At 51.4% G+C, this 17378-nt stretch overlaps 4 protein-coding genes across 4 annotated transcripts; 2 read left to right on the top strand and 2 right to left on the bottom strand.

Moving 5' to 3' along the window:
* Positions 1-3483: 3483 nt before the first annotated feature.
* BCR38DRAFT_445930 (Neurochondrin-domain-containing protein) lies at positions 3484-5526 on the bottom strand. The gene is made up of 2 exons (XM_040861058.1): positions 4884-5526; positions 3484-4827 (listed from the first exon to the last, which is right to left on the bottom strand). Exons 1-2 carry the CDS (start codon positions 5225-5227, stop codon positions 3750-3752), a joined length of 1422 nt encoding a protein of 473 aa, XP_040711910.1. The 5' UTR covers positions 5228-5526; the 3' UTR covers positions 3484-3749.
* Positions 5527-5600: 74 nt separating this feature from the next.
* On the top strand, positions 5601-8746 carry BCR38DRAFT_399465 (putative voltage-gated chloride channel). The gene is made up of 2 exons (XM_040857716.1): positions 5601-6794; positions 6857-8746. Exons 1-2 carry the CDS (start codon positions 5781-5783, stop codon positions 8639-8641), a joined length of 2799 nt encoding a protein of 932 aa, XP_040711909.1. The 5' UTR covers positions 5601-5780; the 3' UTR covers positions 8642-8746.
* Positions 8747-9653: 907 nt separating this feature from the next.
* On the bottom strand, positions 9654-10258 carry BCR38DRAFT_351986 (uncharacterized protein; the record flags this gene model as incomplete). The annotated part of the gene is made up of 2 exons (XM_040856684.1): positions 9654-9841; positions 9904-10258. The coding sequence occupies 2 exons, from the start codon at positions 10256-10258 to the stop codon at positions 9654-9656; spliced, it is 543 nt and encodes a 180-aa protein (XP_040711908.1).
* A 2827-nt stretch (positions 10259-13085) lies between these two features.
* Positions 13086-17091, top strand: BCR38DRAFT_445916 (DNA polymerase gamma). The gene has a single exon (XM_040861057.1). It carries the CDS (start codon positions 13197-13199, stop codon positions 16743-16745), a length of 3549 nt encoding a protein of 1182 aa, XP_040711907.1. The 5' UTR covers positions 13086-13196; the 3' UTR covers positions 16746-17091.
* Positions 17092-17378: the final 287 nt, after the last annotated feature.

Raw genomic sequence — 17378 nt, 5'->3', positions numbered from 1 at the left:
GGAACAGATCAATTATTGAGGAGTCAAAAACCTGTAAATTATTTCAACTCGGTAGCTGGTCACGCTGTGGTGTTTAACCTCATGAAACTGATGTGGAAGTTCGGTTGCGCGCTTATCAGAGGTGGTCTGACTCAAGAAGCTGTACTTAATCAGTGGACCGCTCAGTTCGGACCCATCCTTCTAATTATCTTTCAAGATATCTTGGACATTCGTTATGATCCGAATGCAGACACATTGTATTCGGAGAAGATGGAATCTCCCTGCAGACTCCACCCAGTGCGACGTCTTCAATGTATAGAAAGTAGCAGTGAGGGAAGAGAGCTCACTTTTACTCAGGGCCTTTAGGCTGCTACATAAGTGAGAGTCCTACAGCCTGGTGTGTACAGCGAGCTTGGAATGGTTGCTCTTTCGCATGGCTGCATCCACCAAGGCCACATCCATAATATAATGCACCCATTGCTCAGCACCAGTCCTCGGGACAACTTCAAATAAGTAGTATGGCGTCTAATACATCATTTCACGGTCGGACACGCCAGCAACACAGACCGCGAGTAACATCGATAAGTACGTCGGACGCCGGTTGAGGAAGTAAGATGTATATTTGGGTAATCTTGCTTCAGACGTCATCGAGCGTGACCAACGTATTTCCCTCTGGGTGATTGTGGTCATGAAATCGATTAAAAGGAGTTGACCAACAGGGACCAACACAAGAAACTCCGAGAGCGCGTTCAGACAATGCCAAAGGATGTCGAGGGCCTTTTTCGTTTGTATTATGGCCTCTATTGAAGATGCCTATCGTTGGGAAGTCGATCTAGTCTTTGGTATCATTATGCAGCTACATAGGCTTATATTGAACGGCAAGCAGAGTTCCAACCAAAGGCGGCACGTAGCCCACGCATGGATGACGTTGCTCGACACAGCAAGACCCATCAACAGATTGGACGATTGTGATAACCTAGAGACAGCGCTGTATAATCTAGAAGGCCTAGAAGGTAGAGATTTCACAGATGCACAACTTCGTCAAGTTGGGGTATAATTCAATCTCGGAGTACTTGATTCAGTATCTTCGTGACCAGTCTCGTCGAAAATGTGTGGGACATTTTTGGCCGAATGCACGCGGAAGGTCACTTCAGAAAAGATGCTCTATCACGGAGTACAGGTATATGACTCCGGAAACCTGGAACACCTGAGGAACCCCAACGGCTTTGACCAAGTGAATAGCAATTGCTTTATAGGCGTTGCTATCCCCGAGACTCGAAGACCGGCACGTCTGACTTAGACAAGCCCTGGCACCGGTTATACTTTCTCTTTTTTAGCTTGCAAAAACTATACACAGCATTTCTGAAGAGGAATTTATACTGCTCCTTGGATCCCATCGACACAAATCTTCTGGCGAAGAGGCAATACCTAGCTCATGAACCAGTGAACTATACACGAAAAAATACACAAGCTCCATGGGTTTTATACAGCTCTCAATTGTACCGCAGAAGATAGCGGGCGGTCTATGATATCATTCTGGACTTGGCTTGCCTGTATAATGAGTATGATTATCTGTCGTACAGGCTCGACTTACTATAGTTAATAACGTATTGTGTCTTTCGAGAGGAAGTTGCTGCTGGCTGCCTCCTAACTGCGCATAGTCATTTACTACTAATACTGTTATAACTCTTTCTGACTTGTCGAGGCGTTAACGTAAATTGCCTGATTGCAAGTTAGTTCGATACTATCCTATACTACTACAGAATTTGGCATAGCAACATTAAATTTTCCGTATTTGACGATGTCTGGACGACTTAGTTTCTGGCACACTTCGTTCAGCCTCTACGGGATTTTCAACGTCACGTGTTGGGAACCGAAAATTAGATCTCTACGAAGGGTGGAAGCTGTTCCAGGATAAAGGTGCCAGCATCATTGGGATCAAGACATATAGGCCCGACTGCTTGGGTTTCTTCGGGGCCCTCCATGGGCCTTCTACCTTTCTTGGTTCAGTGGAAAAGGGAATCCATCGAATCGGGAAGCGATGTGACCAGGGCTTGAGGAGAGGAAAAAGAAAGGGGCGGGGCGGGGGGCCTAAGAATAGGCACAGGGAGTGAGATTTAGGGGTTGATGCGCGTTGCTCAGGCTCTTGGTAGAAGAATCATGGGGTTAGAGGCGCGTGGTTTTAATGCAGTTGGAGTAGGCTTCACGTTTTTCGGTTTCGTTCTATAATCATTTCACATGCGGAAGATATGGATATTCCAGACGGATTTTAGGGACAAAGTATGGGTGAGTGTGGCGTCAGGTATGTAGGGTACAAGCCAGGCACGCCCGCATTGTAGTATCTAGGGACCCCCCGGGGGCTGATTCCCGATTGGTCCCCCACGCACCATCATAGTACCAATACAGCCCCCAATACTCGGGATTCGACACAAAGTAGTACTAGTAAAGCCATAATTCTCGCTAGAATGGACTCTTTAGAAATGTCTTAACCTCTGGGAAATTTTCAGGATTCAGCAGGAATCTTTCTACTAAGCACCCTTAAGTTGCTTCCTAATGCCAACCCCATCTTGAAAACTTCACCCGTAAGAAAATAAGAGCATACATAACATTGATTTACTCTCATATTGCACGCAAGATAGTCCTAGGATTAGGCAGAGTCCATCCTTGGAGTAGAAACTCCCGGTCCGATAACAGTAAACCCGTAAAGGTGTGCGAGTCCTAAGGACGTGGGTTCTTGGATTGTTGCATTAAGCAGAATTCGAGTGCACAAAGCTAGAGAAACATGGCCTTGTTAAGAACTAGAATATACAGGGTAGGGAGTGGAGCAATTAACTTGTCAAAAGGTGGTTTCATTCACTGCAATATTAACCTCAACGGAGCGCCTATCCACGCATTGGGGCCTGTTCAGTCAGCTGACGAGATTTGGGCATCTCCGCAGAAGATAGTTTTTGTGCATTTACACTGTAATCTTAACACCACCAGAGCCGCTGGCAGTAACACAGCAGCTCGAAACTATGCCAGCTACTATTTGGTCGCAAAAATCCAAGTTATGGTTATTTGCTCTCGAGAGGAGGACGTAATAGTTGCAGCAAAATCATCCAGAAGGCAACGTATTGTGAATAACCTGTAATGAGTTCCCAAATTATCGAATTGGATGCTTATCAACCAAACAGGGAGATGTTTTGATTGATTTAACTACCAAGGGATAACACAACGTCCATATCGATCCATATTGATTACGCTCGAAATTATTGAACCATCATGTGGATAGTCATCCCCGTCGGTGATCCAATCCAGGCCTCAACCTATTTCATTTCTGTCACCGCCAGTTATGTAATGACGGCGGAGGAAACTGGCGTCTTCTAGATCCGAGGCCTGTGGTTATGTTACTCTAGAAAAGGGCGAATACACTATGATTTCTGTAAACAAGGGTATTGATTATCTTGTCTGAAGAGCAGTCATTCCGGAAGCGACGCGAGTTTAGCACCCTACAGTGCAACATACCCGAGTAGCTGGTTTATTCAGCGTGACATTAGGTGTAGCTCCATAAACTCATTGGTCGACCTCTTTCAGATATATCTCGTATGTGCGATACATGGAATCCTCTGCTCCAACATCTCTTGGCCCTAAGCCGAAGCCCAGTGGAGCCCCTTCAAGTACGAGTAATTGGTCATATTTGTGTGACTACAAATCAAGATCAATGCTAGCTTTGAATCCTAGAGCCCCGTAACTCCTTATTTTTGAGTCCATGCTTGCTCTCATAAGCCAGATTACTTATCCGCAATAACTTCGTGGGTGCGCGAACCACTTCCAGCCTTTCTCCGAGTCGCCAATGGAGACCCATCATCATCTACTTTAAGATCAATGACATTTAGAACCAGATCCTGATACCGCGGTATCTGATACAGTTCTAGAAACAAGTCAGTAGGCAAAGCATCCACTTTTTCCCTCAGCTCAGTGCTGTCGTCCTCCGGCAACCATACACTCAGAACCCCCAAGGCGGCAACCACGAATGACGTGTCCATCTTGCCATCTTCAGGTGCTATTTCCCCCTTGATCCGTGATGCCGATGACACCTCCGATCCTCCAGCCCGTTCCGCCTCTATAGCGTCCCAGTAATCGCCGAGGTACTCGACGACATTATACAGTGTCTCCATTGCCGACTTGCGGAACTCCAGGACTTGGTCTGCCGATAATTGAAATATCGGTTCGTCCTTGTCGGCTTGGTCGAGGAGATACTTGATGAACTCACTCATAATCACCAAGTCGAAGGTTACTCGGCTGGAAGCTGGTTCGTATCCAGGGGTTCCGCGTTTGCTGAGCAACGACGGCATGCTGGCTCGTATATCGACGAGGACCAGGCTGATGAATAGGTATTTCTCCCGTGTGAATAACATGGAGCATGTGCGTTCTCCGTAGGTCATTAGAAGTGCTGTGGCACAGCATGTGTACGCGTGGCGACCTTCCGGGGTGATGCGCTTGTTGAATGCGGCGTCGTGGATGAACTGCACCAAAGGCTTGAGCCAGCTTGGGTCCTGTGGAACGCAATCTCTGGGAAGAAGTCCTAGGGTCTGGCCTAATCGTTCCATCAAGGGTATGGCGTCTTGCCCTTTGAACGCTGCGACCAGACCTGACAGGGCTTCGTCGATCTTGCCCCTCACGGCGGTTTGATGCCCCTGGGGGACTGACAGCCATGATAGGGTGAAGACTAAGTGGACCAAATCCTGATTTGGCGCGTTCTCGATCAAAGGGGTCCAATCATCCAGCTCGAGGAAAGCTTTGTTGCCTTCTGGGGAGTTCACAAAAGCTACTAGTGTCTGGAGAATGGCGGTCATGGATTCCTCCGAGCTGTGTCATTAGCACTGCGCATATGGTACCAAGCGGTGTCAAGTAGGTCATCATACCTCGGAACCATAGCTTGGACCAAGTTCGGAAGTCGTCTCAGGAGGCTATCCGGCTTTGGATTGGGAAGCAACTGGGCAAATGCGCGAATGACATTCACAGCGATATCTCTGCTGTAGGGATCTTTGGTTCGCAAGAGACGATCAAGAAACTTGTGAGACACTGCGTCCCATAGAAAAGCGAGGGTTTTGTTGTCTCGTTGTAATTCGGGTTCGTTGTCCAGGAGCGACCGGAGTGCACCGAGGCCTACCAGGCGTGTCGTGTCGTCCTTGGCTTTCATCAGCTTGAGGATGGCTGGGATGGTCTTGTCCTTGTATGGACTGTTGGTCTCGCTTTGCTTCTCCATATTGATTAAGTCTCGAAGGAAGTGGGCAACTGGAACTGTCCACGTGGTATTTAACACAGGTTGGATCTTAGGAGGTTTAGACGGAGCTCATGCGCTCTTCCTGAAGAGATTGGACTGCCAATACCCTGCCGCCGCTTTTACAGACACCCGTTTCTTTGGATTGCACAACGCTGGAACCAATAGGGAGTACTCTATTCGAAGATGTAATAACGTTGAGGAGCCAATAAAGGCATTTTCGTTGGGTGGCCGCTGTTTGGTCCCGGTCATGCAAATCATCATGAAAGTTCGCTTGATGTCTTTGGCGGCGGGTCACAGAAGCAAGCGACAAGTCACAGCCGAGAAGTGCCCGTCACAATCAGCTTATCGACAATCAATTAAGTCGCCCATGTTGCATCGTGCGCGACCAACGGCAGCCGGTCTCGTCATCCGCTATCCATCTGATGGTGAACAAGCTCAACTACAACTCAGCATATTTGTGCCAGAGCTCTGAAACAAGAGAAAGCGGAGTTTGATGCGATATGGAAGCTCAGTCTGTCAGTTCTAGTACCACGAAATGGCAGCTGTAAGCAGTAGCAACTCCATGAGCGCACGCGATCAAGAGGAAGCCTCTTCGTCCTCATCGTCCCAATTCGCCGCGAATGCGCCTACGCCCGCCCATCACACTGACGACTCGGACAACCCGGATTTCTTCGGTACTAACGATGGCGACGGGGAAGATGATGTCTTGGTCCATGACCCCTTGAGCGAAGACCTTGGCAAGCCGATGAGCTTCAAACGCAAGCAGAAACAGGCTGCTTTCTCGCATCCGGGAAGGCTGCTGTCAACCTTGACGGGTAATCGACTGGGGGTACATTTACCGCGGCCATCTCCCAAACAGCGGTCTCCGAATATGTCGGGCCCGAACACGCCGACACGATTGAATACGGGGAGAAGTGAAGGAAGTGCACATGCCTCGAGTGGATCAAAGGATGGGCTGCCTCTCGATTGGTATGTTGAAGGACCCGGCCGACGAGTGGGCTACGAGGACTTGACCGCCATCGATTGGATCTTCGAATATACCAAAGAGCGACAGCGATTGCGAGTGTTGTACTCGAGCGCGTCGGGAATACTGGGGTATGTGCAGCAATTGCTAGATGCAAGCCAGATCTGGGTCATCCTCGTGCTCACGGGCATCGCGGTTGGAGCCCTAGCCGCGGCAATTGATGTCGCTTCGGATTGGCTTGGAGACCTAAAGACGGGCTACTGCTCCTCTGGCCCTGATGGAGGTGCATTCTACTTGAACAAAGCATTCTGCTGTCTGGGATATGACCAGGGCGCCAAGTGCATGGGCTGGAAGCCGTGGGCTGCGGCTTTACACATTTCATCGGCGGGTGGGAAGTGGTTCATCGAGTATTTCTTCTTTATGTTGCTCTCGGTCACTTTTGCAATTTCTGCTGCGATCTTGGTCAAGGACTACGCTATTTATGCCAAGCATAGTGGTATACCCGAGATCAAGACGGTGCTGGGTGGGTTCATCATAAAGAAATATTTCTGCGCTTGGACATTGACCATCAAGTCATTGGGTCTGGTAAGTCTACGCTGCCTCTACGAACCTCTTCGACGATGTGGTAGTCAATTGACCTGGCTTAGGTTCTTGCCGTTGCATCTGGCATGTGGCTGGGCAAAGAAGGACCCTTGGTTCATGTGGCATGTTGTTGTGCCAATATCTTCATCAAACTGTTTCCCAATATCAACGGTAATGAAGCTCGGAAGCGCGAAGTCCTTTCGGCCGCCGCAGCATCGGGTATCTCGGTAGCATTTGGCTCGCCCATCGGCGGCGTGCTGTTTTCGCTTGAGCAGCTCTCCTACTACTTTCCCGACAAGACCATGTGGCAGTCATTCGTCTGTGCCATGACGGCCGCTGTCGTACTTCAGGCATTCGACCCGTTCCGTTCTGGCAAGCTCGTTTTGTACCAGGTTAAGTACACAAGCACCTGGCATGGTTTCGAAATTGCGCCTTTCGCCTTTCTGGGCATTATGGGCGGCATCTACGGCGGCTTTTTCATCAAGGCCAACATGCGATTTGCCCAATGGAAAAAGTCGACCAACTGGCCATCAATAGGGCCCCTGACGCAAGTCGTTCTTGTGGCCCTCTTGTCCGCCTTGATAAACTACCCAAACCTTTACATGCGAGCCCAGTCCTCGGAACTCGTGTCCTCCCTTTTCTCTCAGTGCTCACAGGTTCTCGATGACCAATTCGGCCTCTGCAAAACTGGTGCGGCGTCAGCAGGGACCATCGTGCTACTCCTCTTCGCGGCCGTGCTGGGCTTTGTCCTAGCCGCCATAACCTTCGGGCTCCAAATTCCCGCCGGTATCATCCTCCCTTCCATGGCGATCGGCGCCCTCACCGGTCGCGCAGTGGGAATCATCATGGAAATCTGGCAACACAACCACCCAGGCTTCCTGCCCTTCAACTCCTGCGAGCCTGACATCCCCTGCATCACGCCGGGCGTGTACGCCATCATCGGCGCGGCGGCGACGCTGGCGGGTGTGACCCGCCTCACCGTCTCGATCGTCGTCATTACCTTCGAGCTGACGGGCGCCCTGACCTACGTCCTCCCCATCATGGTGGCCGTCATGATTTCAAAATGGGTCGGCGACGCCTTCTCCCGCCGCGGCATCTACGAGTCTTGGATCCACCTCAACGCGTACCCATTCCTCGATAGCGGTGACGACGGCGCGGGCGCCCAGGCCGTGCCCGATATCCCCGCGGGCCAGATCATGACGCGCATCGAGGACTTGGTTGTCCTGACCGCTACGGGTCACACAATCAAGAGTCTGAAACATATATTAGACGAGTGCGACTACCGCGGGTTTCCTGTCGTTTCCGATACTCGTGATGCGGTGCTCCTGGGGTACATTTCCAGAAATGAACTGGCATTTAACCTCGATAGTGCCGCGCAGCACATGCCCCCTGAAACAGAGACGTTTTTCAGCCATCAGCCTCTTGCGGATCCGAGGACGACGCTGGATCTCAGGCCGTGGATGGATCAGACGCCTCTTACACTGCCGAGTCGGGGTAGTTTCCATTTAGCTGTGTCGTATTTCCAGAAGCTGGGGGTCAGGTATGTACTATTTGTGGATCGTGGGAGTCTGCAGGGGTTATTGACGAAGAAGGATTGTTGGTATTTGCTTAATGGGGCAGGGGAGACGAGGAGGTCCCAGGGGGGACGAGATGAGGGTGCGGGTGCGGGTGCGGGTGCGATAGGGAGGATGAGGGAACCTGGGGAACGAGTTGAGGAGTCGGTTTTGTTAGGACGGGAAAGTGGGGAAGAAGAAGAAGAAGAAGAAGAGGCGGGGGGTAGGATGGGCACAGGTGATGTTGAAGATGGGGATGTAAGTCCTAGGGGAGGAAGGAGTACTGGCATACTATAGAAATGGATACGGAAAGATACGGCAAGGATATTGGTAGACATTATAGAAAGGAATTGTGTGTTTGAGGTCTTAATGGGGCTGTTTCCATATCGAAGCGAAGTCCTAAACTGCTTCCTACATTTACAAAATGTAAGAACATGAGTAATGAATGACGGCAGGAGTCAAGGTGCTGCCGTGATGCGGGCTTTGAATTGTTCTGTGTCGTGAGTTCCCCTCAACCAATAGAGGCCAGTCTTGCATACTTGATCAAGCCCCTTCACTATGAACCCTATCCTGGATCGGACGCCGCATGACAATAAACATTTCTTCAGTGATTGTTCAGACCATTGCATTCCCTGTCAGGGAGCGTAACAAATAGCGACCTTTCCTATGGTCTCAGAATCGCTCATGCAAAGACCACTGTCTATTTGGGGAAGTGTCAAAGTATGCGCGTCCATTTCCTGCATTATACATTACGGGTAGCATCGAACATCAGCTGCTATTTCTACGCGGAAAATGCAACAAACAGCTCTTGCCCTGGCCAAAGCTCTCGAATAAATGTTGCTCTCTAAGAATAGATACAATACTTCGCCATTTTTGTTCCCCCAAACCAACCGTTGTTGTGTTCATGCTCAATGATGCCACTTGCTAGATATGTGCGTATCAATCAGGGTATCATCTTTCCCTCCGACGCCCTTTTCCATGCAACATGACCATGTCCCAAGTGAGTAGTTGTGTCCTTCTGTTTGTTTTATAATTCTTCGTTTGCTGGGGGTATGGTCTTCTATACCAGCTACGTGTCGTGTATATTCGGGACTGTAGTAGCAAAAATGCAGACGCATCATGTGGCTCAATCCCATGCTGGAAGTGGAGTACCAAAAACCGACTGACATGCTCAGCCCGTACTGCGTCCTCTTGTGGTCGCTGCCCATCCGGATGTCTGCACCACGTCTGGCTGGGAGCTTCACTTGCGTCACTCGCGTGGGTCATCATGACTCGGCGATAACCATACAAAGGCAGCCTGAGTAGCTCCCTAAGCGGCCGGTCGCTTCTCTTTTCGCTTGGCTGTCATAAGCTTGAGTTCAAGGTGGTAGTACGAACGCGCGTCCGTTTTCTTCGTCTTGTTCTTGATTTCCACCTTTTGCCTACATACCGGGCACGACTTCTTGTTGCTGTCGATGTGGAGAGCAGAGTGGAGGCATTCGGAACAGAAGAGGTGGCCTAGATGTTCAGATTAGTACGGAGTCTGACGTGAACATGATGATGCAATATGTTGCACATACCGCAATGTGTAACGGTCAAGTTCGATACGTCGTCCATGCAGATAACGCAGTTGAATTTGCTCAACTTGACCCGGTTGTCCACTTTAGGCTGGAGTAGTTCCTTCGACACCTCAGTCGCTTCGGAAAGGTCCAGTACTTCCACGTCATCCTCGGCTTTTCTTGTGGCGGGTGATGTATCAAAGGGCGAGACATCGTCGTCATCGCCGCCACGAGAAGTCCGTCTCAGTAAACTCTTAAGCGGCTTAATGCGTCTTGATTGCGACGATGCCGAAGACTGACGTCTTGTAAATGATCCTGGGGTGCTGCTTACTGCGGCACGACTTCTCTTGCTGCCATGTGCAGCCGGTGCTTGCATTGGCATGGTGCCGGCAGCACTCGGAGATAACGTGCTGCTGTCTCGATCCCGATCGCCCTTAGTGAGGTCGACCAAGCTGTGATCCCCATTACTTGCAAAGCTGGATCGACTGGCTCGCCTAGGGCGTGTCGATGCGGCCGTGGCCGCCGTGTGGCTCCCTCGTGCTGGCATGTTGTTGCCGATTTCTAGATGCGGAGGCGATTGAGGTCGAGATGGTAGTGGGCGCAGGGGGCTGCTGTTAAGTGGAGGTAATGAGGGCGAGGAAAAGTCGCCGTTGGCCAAGGCGGCAAATACGTCGTCACTATTCGGCTCACGGCTTACGGTTACTACTGGTGGTATGGTTCTGTCGAAGGCCAGGTTGGCATGGGGTGCTGCTGACTGGGGCAGTCGTGCCGAGGCAGAAGGTGAGGCAGGTGTCGGAGTGTCGAGGTGAAGTAATCGGGTATGGTGTCGTGGTGGGGCAAAATCGCATTGACTTGGGCGCAGGCCGGAGTTGTGGAAAGGGTGCCGATTTTGGGTAAATGGATCCAAATTCAAGCCTGGGAGCTGGAGCTGCGGCGGCGTCGGCGGCGTCGGCGGAATCGGATCGAATACGCTCAGATTGCGGAATGGCGGCGAAGGCGCAAAGGACGGAAAGTCAAAGGAATTGTCAATGGAACGGCCGAATATCGAAGGGAAGGAAGGCAGGTTACTGCTGGGTTGACTGGCAAAGTTGCCGCTGCCTAAGGGTACGATAGGATTGTTGCGATGAGAGTTTGGAGGGCTGGCGAGGGCTCCAAAGGGGTCAAAAATACCGCTGGTGAATAATCCACTGTTGTCAAAGAAGTCGAGGTCGTTTGGACTTGGAGGCTCTAACTCGTCTGCGGTTGCACCCCAAGTACGTCGGTCAGGTCTTTGGCATTTCTTCGAGGTTCAAAATGTTGTAGTACAGAGTCAGGAAGATAAAAAGGTAGGTAAGGTACGTGTTGCGCTGGCACGAAAAGATGGGGACAACAAAAGGCGAAGGTTAAAAAGATTGATCAGCAAATACCTGAGAAGCCAGACAAGCCATCGACCACGCCCATAGAATTTGCCATGTATGGAGAAATTGAAGTTGTTGAAGATGTTCTTTCTACCCGGTCTTTCGCAATGATATCACCAAAAATAGATAATTCCGTTGCAGGATCTCGCCGCGCTCCCCGTCCGCACCGTCCCTGTCAATCAATTCCACTACCTCCAGCGCGTCGTTGTGGTCAGAAAAGGGATATTGTCCAGCGGTTGGCGCGCGCGTGGTGGTTTCCAGTTTCCAGGCTCAGTGGTGATTTCGGCGTTAGCTCGCACTTAAGCAGGGCTGTGACTTCCAAATCTCGTTCTCTCTCAATTCGGTCGCACTGGTTTGCGTAAGGAGTCGCATTGCCTGTTGAAAAAATAAATTGCACGGATTTTCGAAGGACGAGAAATCGGTCAGACTAAGAGGAAAGGAAGATTCGAAAAAAAAAATCACGAAGGACAGCTGCTCTCATAAATGGGGTCTCAGTCAGGGTCACAGGCAAGGAAATGGCAAGGCAATCAATAGGCGAGGATGGATACTCGCGTTCCTGTGCGGAGGGGGATTGTCTCTATTTGAATTTTACTTTACGCCGCAGCCGTGGCGGCCTTGGAACGAACCGCGCACGACGTGGGCTTCGTGTAAGTCGGCTACAGGGTAGGCGCCTCTGCGGGCGGTACGGAGTAAGTAGTAAAAAGAAGCCCGATTTGATTGATCGTACGAGCTGACCAGCCAACGGGCGAGAAAAACAGCAGTCAGATAGCTCGCATGTCAGGTCCTCACGTTGCCAATCAGAGCCTGCTAGAGCCTGTGCTCACGGACGCTCATTTGTGTCTTTCCGAGACTTGCTTCAATAATGCTGCACCCGTGGACGACTGGGCCGGCAGAAACACTGGAGGATCAACGCTCTCCCCAGCTGCAGTTTTCTCCAAATCCGGGTCTGATGGCCTCCAATGCTCACTCCAAGAATCGCAGGGTGCGTGGGGGTGGTACGTCGGCAGGTAAGGTGGCTGCCATTCATTCAACGCCCGGAGAGGGCAGCTTGGGGGTGGATTGAGGCCAAACAGTTTCCGATGCTCTCTCGTGCTCCCGGAATGTGAGGCCAGCCTGCAGGGATGCGTCTGCATATCTACCCACAGAGTAGGCGTCATCGTTCCCTCATGTAGGCACGCGAAGGAGGCCGATCACTCATTGATTTCGCATAATGTACGACTCCACCTTTCCGGCCACCCACCTTTCTGGCCACCTAATCCGCCAACTACAACAACCTTCGGCACAACAGATCATCGTCGGTATTGGCTATTATTATACAATGCCTCGATATTCAGAAAATTCGATTCAAGGCGCTCTCAACGATATCAATCAAGGGATATCCCAGCGCCAGGCTTCCCTCCGATGGGGCGTTCCACGCTCTACCCTATAACTTCGTTACGCCCCAAACCACGTAAGAAGGTACGATTAGGGCCTAATGAACGATTTGGTAACATTGTACAGATTAAGGAAGCGATGGATCGAGCCCTTGAAGTAGAACGGCAACGAGACCAGGTACAACGTCGGAATCAGGTAATACTGGACCCAGCTAAGGCGTCAGAATCTATAGATCTATACCTCAGGAAGCCCTAGAGCACAGCTTTCTGTTAGAGCTGGTTGTACCTGAATAGCTATAATAGTACGTTGAATACACTGTTTCGAATACCTTCAATTGGATTGCAATATGTGGCCAGAATGGTGGGTGGCCGGAAAGGTGGGGTTGTACGTTACGTCTCGAAAAATTCCAATGGCCACACATTTTGCCATCTTATCGTCATACATAGCAAATGGTGAAGCGTCCACCAGCGCCATACCGTTCAGTAACCTTTTAGAGCTCCAAAGCCAGCAATTTGTCGCCATGCTCATCACCCCACGGTAGCAATGTTGAATCCTGCAAGGGGCCACGTACGGAGCGCAACGACTGCGAGCTTTGTGCGCCTTGCCAAAACCCGCGCGCAAAGCCGCCGCCTGCGTTCCTCGTGGCTTCTATCGTCACCATGGCAGGTTCGACAAAAAACCACGGCCGCCGCCGCTGCCAAATCCCTTCCGGCACCCGAACCGGCGCACCAGCCGTCACGAGCGAAGAGTCTTGCCCTTCCGTCCGAGGCCCGATTCAATGAGATCGGGGTTCAACAACTAAGCTTGCATGTCCACAAACAAATATTTCCCAATGGGAGCGAGGTGCCGCCGCAAGAGCTGGTCGACCTCGCGAAGGCCCACCTGGGCCGTCATGATCTGCTAGAGAAGAACACCGATGAAACCCCACCCATCGCATTCAATGTGCCCCCGATTCACGGAGACACCTTGGACGAACACTTCACCAGGCTTGGTCTTGACTGCGCCGAGCCATTTTTGACACAAGCCAAACAGTTCGCCAAGGCCAATGCGCCACCGCGACCGAGAAAATGGGTTCAGCGCAGTGGGTGGACGAAATACCACTATCCGGAAGGCCAGATAGAGCCTGTCGTTTCCCGGGATGGCGTTACGACAATACCTCCTGTCGATGCGCCTGACGGCAATATGGTGGTAGAGCATGTCGAAGCGCCGGATGAAGAGCTGTTATGTTTCGATACAGAGGTCATGTGGAAGGAGAGTTCGTATGCCGTCATGGCTTGCGCGATGAGCCCGACAGCTTGGTACGCATGGCTATCTCCATGGTTGCTGGGAGAATCGGAGTCAGATAGGCATTTGATTCCATTAGGAGATCCGACAAAGGCGCGAACTATCGTCGGTCACAATATTGGGTACGACCGGGCTCGAGTCCTCGAAGAATACAGCCTGGAGCAGTCGCGAAATAGTTTCCTGGACACCATGTCGTTACATGTCGCTGTGAACGGTATGTGCTCCCAGCAACGACCAACTTGGATGAAGCACAAGAAGAGCAAGGAGCTGCGAGATAAGTTTGCCAAGGAGACTGACAATCTCGAACTGGCAACCCTTCTGTCAAGTGACAACCTTCGAGAAGAGGAGACGGAACTTTGGGTCGAGAGAAGCTCGGTCAACTCTCTTAGGGATGTCGCAAAGTTTCATTTGAATGTCACTCTCGACAAAGCTGCGCGGAATGAATTTGGAGAGCTGGACCGAGCCGGCGTTGTGGCCAAGCTAGATCACTTGCTCGACTACTGTGCTGCTGACGTTGCCATCACTCACCGCGTGTACAAGATGGTCTTTCCGAACTTTTTGGAGGTCTGCCCACACCCTGTTAGCTTCGCGGCGCTGAGACATTTATCATCCGTCATCTTACCTGTCAACAAGTCCTGGGATGACTATATTGCCAAAGCGGACGCGACATATCACAAACTCTCAGATGCAGTTCAGGAACGCCTCATTAAGTTGACGGAAAAGGCACTCGAGTTCAAGGACGATGCAGACAAGTGGGAGAACGACCCATGGATGAGGCAACTGGATTGGTCAGGCCAGGAAATTAAGATGGTGAAAGGCAAAAAGAAGGACGACCCTCCGAGACCAGCCGCTCGCCAGAAGAAACCCGGAATGCCTCAGTGGTACAGAGGTCTGTTTCCAAAAATGGATGCGCCCATCAACATCACAGTACGGACGCGGATCGCACCTTTGCTTCTACGACTCGCATGGGACGGATATCCCTTGTACTGGTCCGACAAATACGGTTGGACATTCCGAGTTCCTCTGTCAAACGCGCAGAAATATGCTTCGACCCAACTGGTTCGCTGCGATATGAGGGACGAACCTATCGAGGCCCTGAAGGAGGACCGAGGAGCATTCTACATAAAACTACCACATAAAGACGGCCCAACAGCACGTTGTGCAAATCCGTTGGCCAAGAGTTACCTACCATACTTCGAAAAGGGGACGCTGTCATCCGAGTATTCTTACGCAAAAGATGCTCTTGAGATGAATGCCTCTTGTTCTTACTGGATTAGCGCACGTACCAGAATCATGTCACAGATGGTAGTCTACGAGAAGGACAAACTCCCAGGAACGAAGAAGAGGGGCAGAAGGCCTCAGCATGGTTACATCCTGCCTCAAGTCATCCCCATGGGGACCATCACCCGCAGGGCCGTCGAAAACACGTGGCTGACTGCCAGCAATGCCAAAGTCAACAGGGTCGGCTCGGAGTTGAAGTCGATGGTCAAGGCGCCTCCCGGGTACTGCTTTGTTGGTGCTGATGTTGATTCGGAAGAGCTCTGGATCGCAAGCGTTATTGGCGACTCGATATTCAAGCTCCACGGCGGCAACGCCATCGGATTCATGACTCTGGAGGGCACCAAAGCTGCAGGCACTGATTTACATTCCCGGACGGCCGGGATCTTGGGCATCACACGTAACGATGCCAAAGTCTTTAATTATGGGCGCATCTACGGCGCCGGTTTGAAGTTCGCTGCCACACTCTTGCGGCAGTTCAACCCGTCGTTGTCAGAAGCCGAAACTTTAGACATTGCTGGCAAGCTTTATGCAACGACCAAGGGCGTGAAGACAACCCGCAAGGCGTTGCACAAGAGGGCTTTCTGGCGCGGGGGTACCGAGTCGTTTGTGTTCAACAAGCTCGAGGAGTTCGCCGACCAGGAGCGTCCACGGACCCCTGTACTGGGCGCCGGTATTACCGAGGCATTGATGGGTCGCTTCATGAGCAAGGGTGGCTATCTGACCTCGCGCATCAACTGGGCTATTCAGTCCTCTGGCGTTGACTACCTGCACCTGCTGATTATTAGCATGGACTACTTGACACGACGCTTCAACATTTCGGCTCGTCTTGCCATCAGCGTCCATGATGAGGTTCGATACCTCGTCCAGATCAAAGACAAGTACCGTGCGGCTATGGCAATGCAGGTTGCCAATCTTTGGACGAGAGCAATGTTCGCACAGCAGGTAGGCATCAACGACTTACCGCAAGCATGCGCCTACTTCTCGGCCATCGACATCGACCATGTCTTGAGGAAGGAAGTGAACATGGACTGCATTACGCCGAGCCACTCTACGCCCATCCCACACGGAGAGAGCTTGGACATAATGCAGCTTCTCAAGAAGGGGGCCGCCGCGTACCTCGACCCCTCAATCAAACCAGCCAAATATGCACCGAAGCTTGACGACATACCCTACACACCCCGCACCCCCGTCATGGAAACCCTGAACGCATCGTCACCCAGTGCAGACTTGTCATTCCTGAAGGCGCAGATCACGGCCGACGATGCCGAACTGCGGGAGATCCTGCGCCTTCAGAGGAAAGCCGCGGGTGTCGCCTCGGGGGCTTCTACCTCGGGCATCGTCAAGAAGAAGAGCGCCAGGAACATATTGCCCTACAGCGCCCAGCCGCACCTCATCCCGCACATGTACGAGCCGTTCGAAAGCGCCAAGTTCGTCACTTCGAAGCAATCCTTTGGCAACGCCGGCAGTGGCAAGGGCTGGGAATGGGAGCCGATGCCGCCAAAACGGGGCGTCGGTCCACGATTGTAAGAAGACTCAGACATGTGTGTCCAAAACTTGAACCACGCCCGCGGGAGAATCGGACCTGAGGGGTTTCTTTTGTATATATTGGTCCATGATACTTATATGTTGTATATATCGGTCTGCTCTACCGGGGCATGATGGTAAACGTGCCCACGCAGTATCTTATGTGGAGGTGGGGAGTGGGAAAAAGGTCCTGGAACGAGGGGCGGGGCCAATCTGTTGGCAATTTGCTGGGGACGTATAGGGAGCATAGTTGGAAGGGCACAGCAGCTCCAAGAGCGTTGCAACATACCATGGCTGTAATTTAGTGTATACATATACTGAAATACTTAACTGTAATGTCTTGTAGGAGTCATAATGAGCCTCACTTGTATGTTCGTCACGAGCATCTGCGCACGAAGTGCCTTTGGGCAGGGGGCATGATACATAAACCGTGTTTCCACCCTCAGGCCACTTCAGGCTGCCTTGATTGGGCAGGATTGATGGATTGTCGCTTTCGAGCTTCAAGGGGCCACTTTGAGCATATGAAGGGCATCTCCTATATCATCTATCGCCAAAGGTCACTGAGACCCTTAGCAATACGCCGTGAAAGACAGCGAAGCACATGAAAAGGTGACGATAAGGTCCAAGTGTGGGAAT

This window comes from Pseudomassariella vexata (genome assembly GCF_002105095.1).
Source record: "Pseudomassariella vexata strain CBS 129021 chromosome Unknown BCR38scaffold_14, whole genome shotgun sequence".
Classification (NCBI taxonomy): domain Eukaryota; kingdom Fungi; phylum Ascomycota; class Sordariomycetes; order Amphisphaeriales; family Pseudomassariaceae; genus Pseudomassariella; species Pseudomassariella vexata.
The sequence above is the reverse complement of the archived record's forward strand: the minus strand, read 5'-3'. Positions and strand labels throughout refer to the sequence as shown.

What these genes read in the sequence shown, in the direction of transcription:
- BCR38DRAFT_445930 (XM_040861058.1), bottom strand. Translation starts at nt 5,227, where the DNA reads ATGGAGAAGCAAAGCGAGACCAACAGTCCATACAAGGACAAGACCATC. An exon ending in GTCCAAGCTATGGTTCCGAG is followed by an intron (nt 4,828 to 4,883) that starts GTATGATGACCT and finishes CTAATGACACAG; the next exon opens with CTCGGAGGAATCCATGACCG.
- BCR38DRAFT_399465 (XM_040857716.1), top strand. Translation starts at nt 5,781, where the DNA reads ATGGCAGCTGTAAGCAGTAGCAACTCCATGAGCGCACGCGATCAAGAG. An exon ending in CCATCAAGTCATTGGGTCTG is followed by an intron (nt 6,795 to 6,856) that starts GTAAGTCTACGC and finishes GACCTGGCTTAG; the next exon opens with GTTCTTGCCGTTGCATCTGG.
- BCR38DRAFT_445916 (XM_040861057.1), top strand. Translation starts at nt 13,197, where the DNA reads ATGTTGAATCCTGCAAGGGGCCACGTACGGAGCGCAACGACTGCGAGC.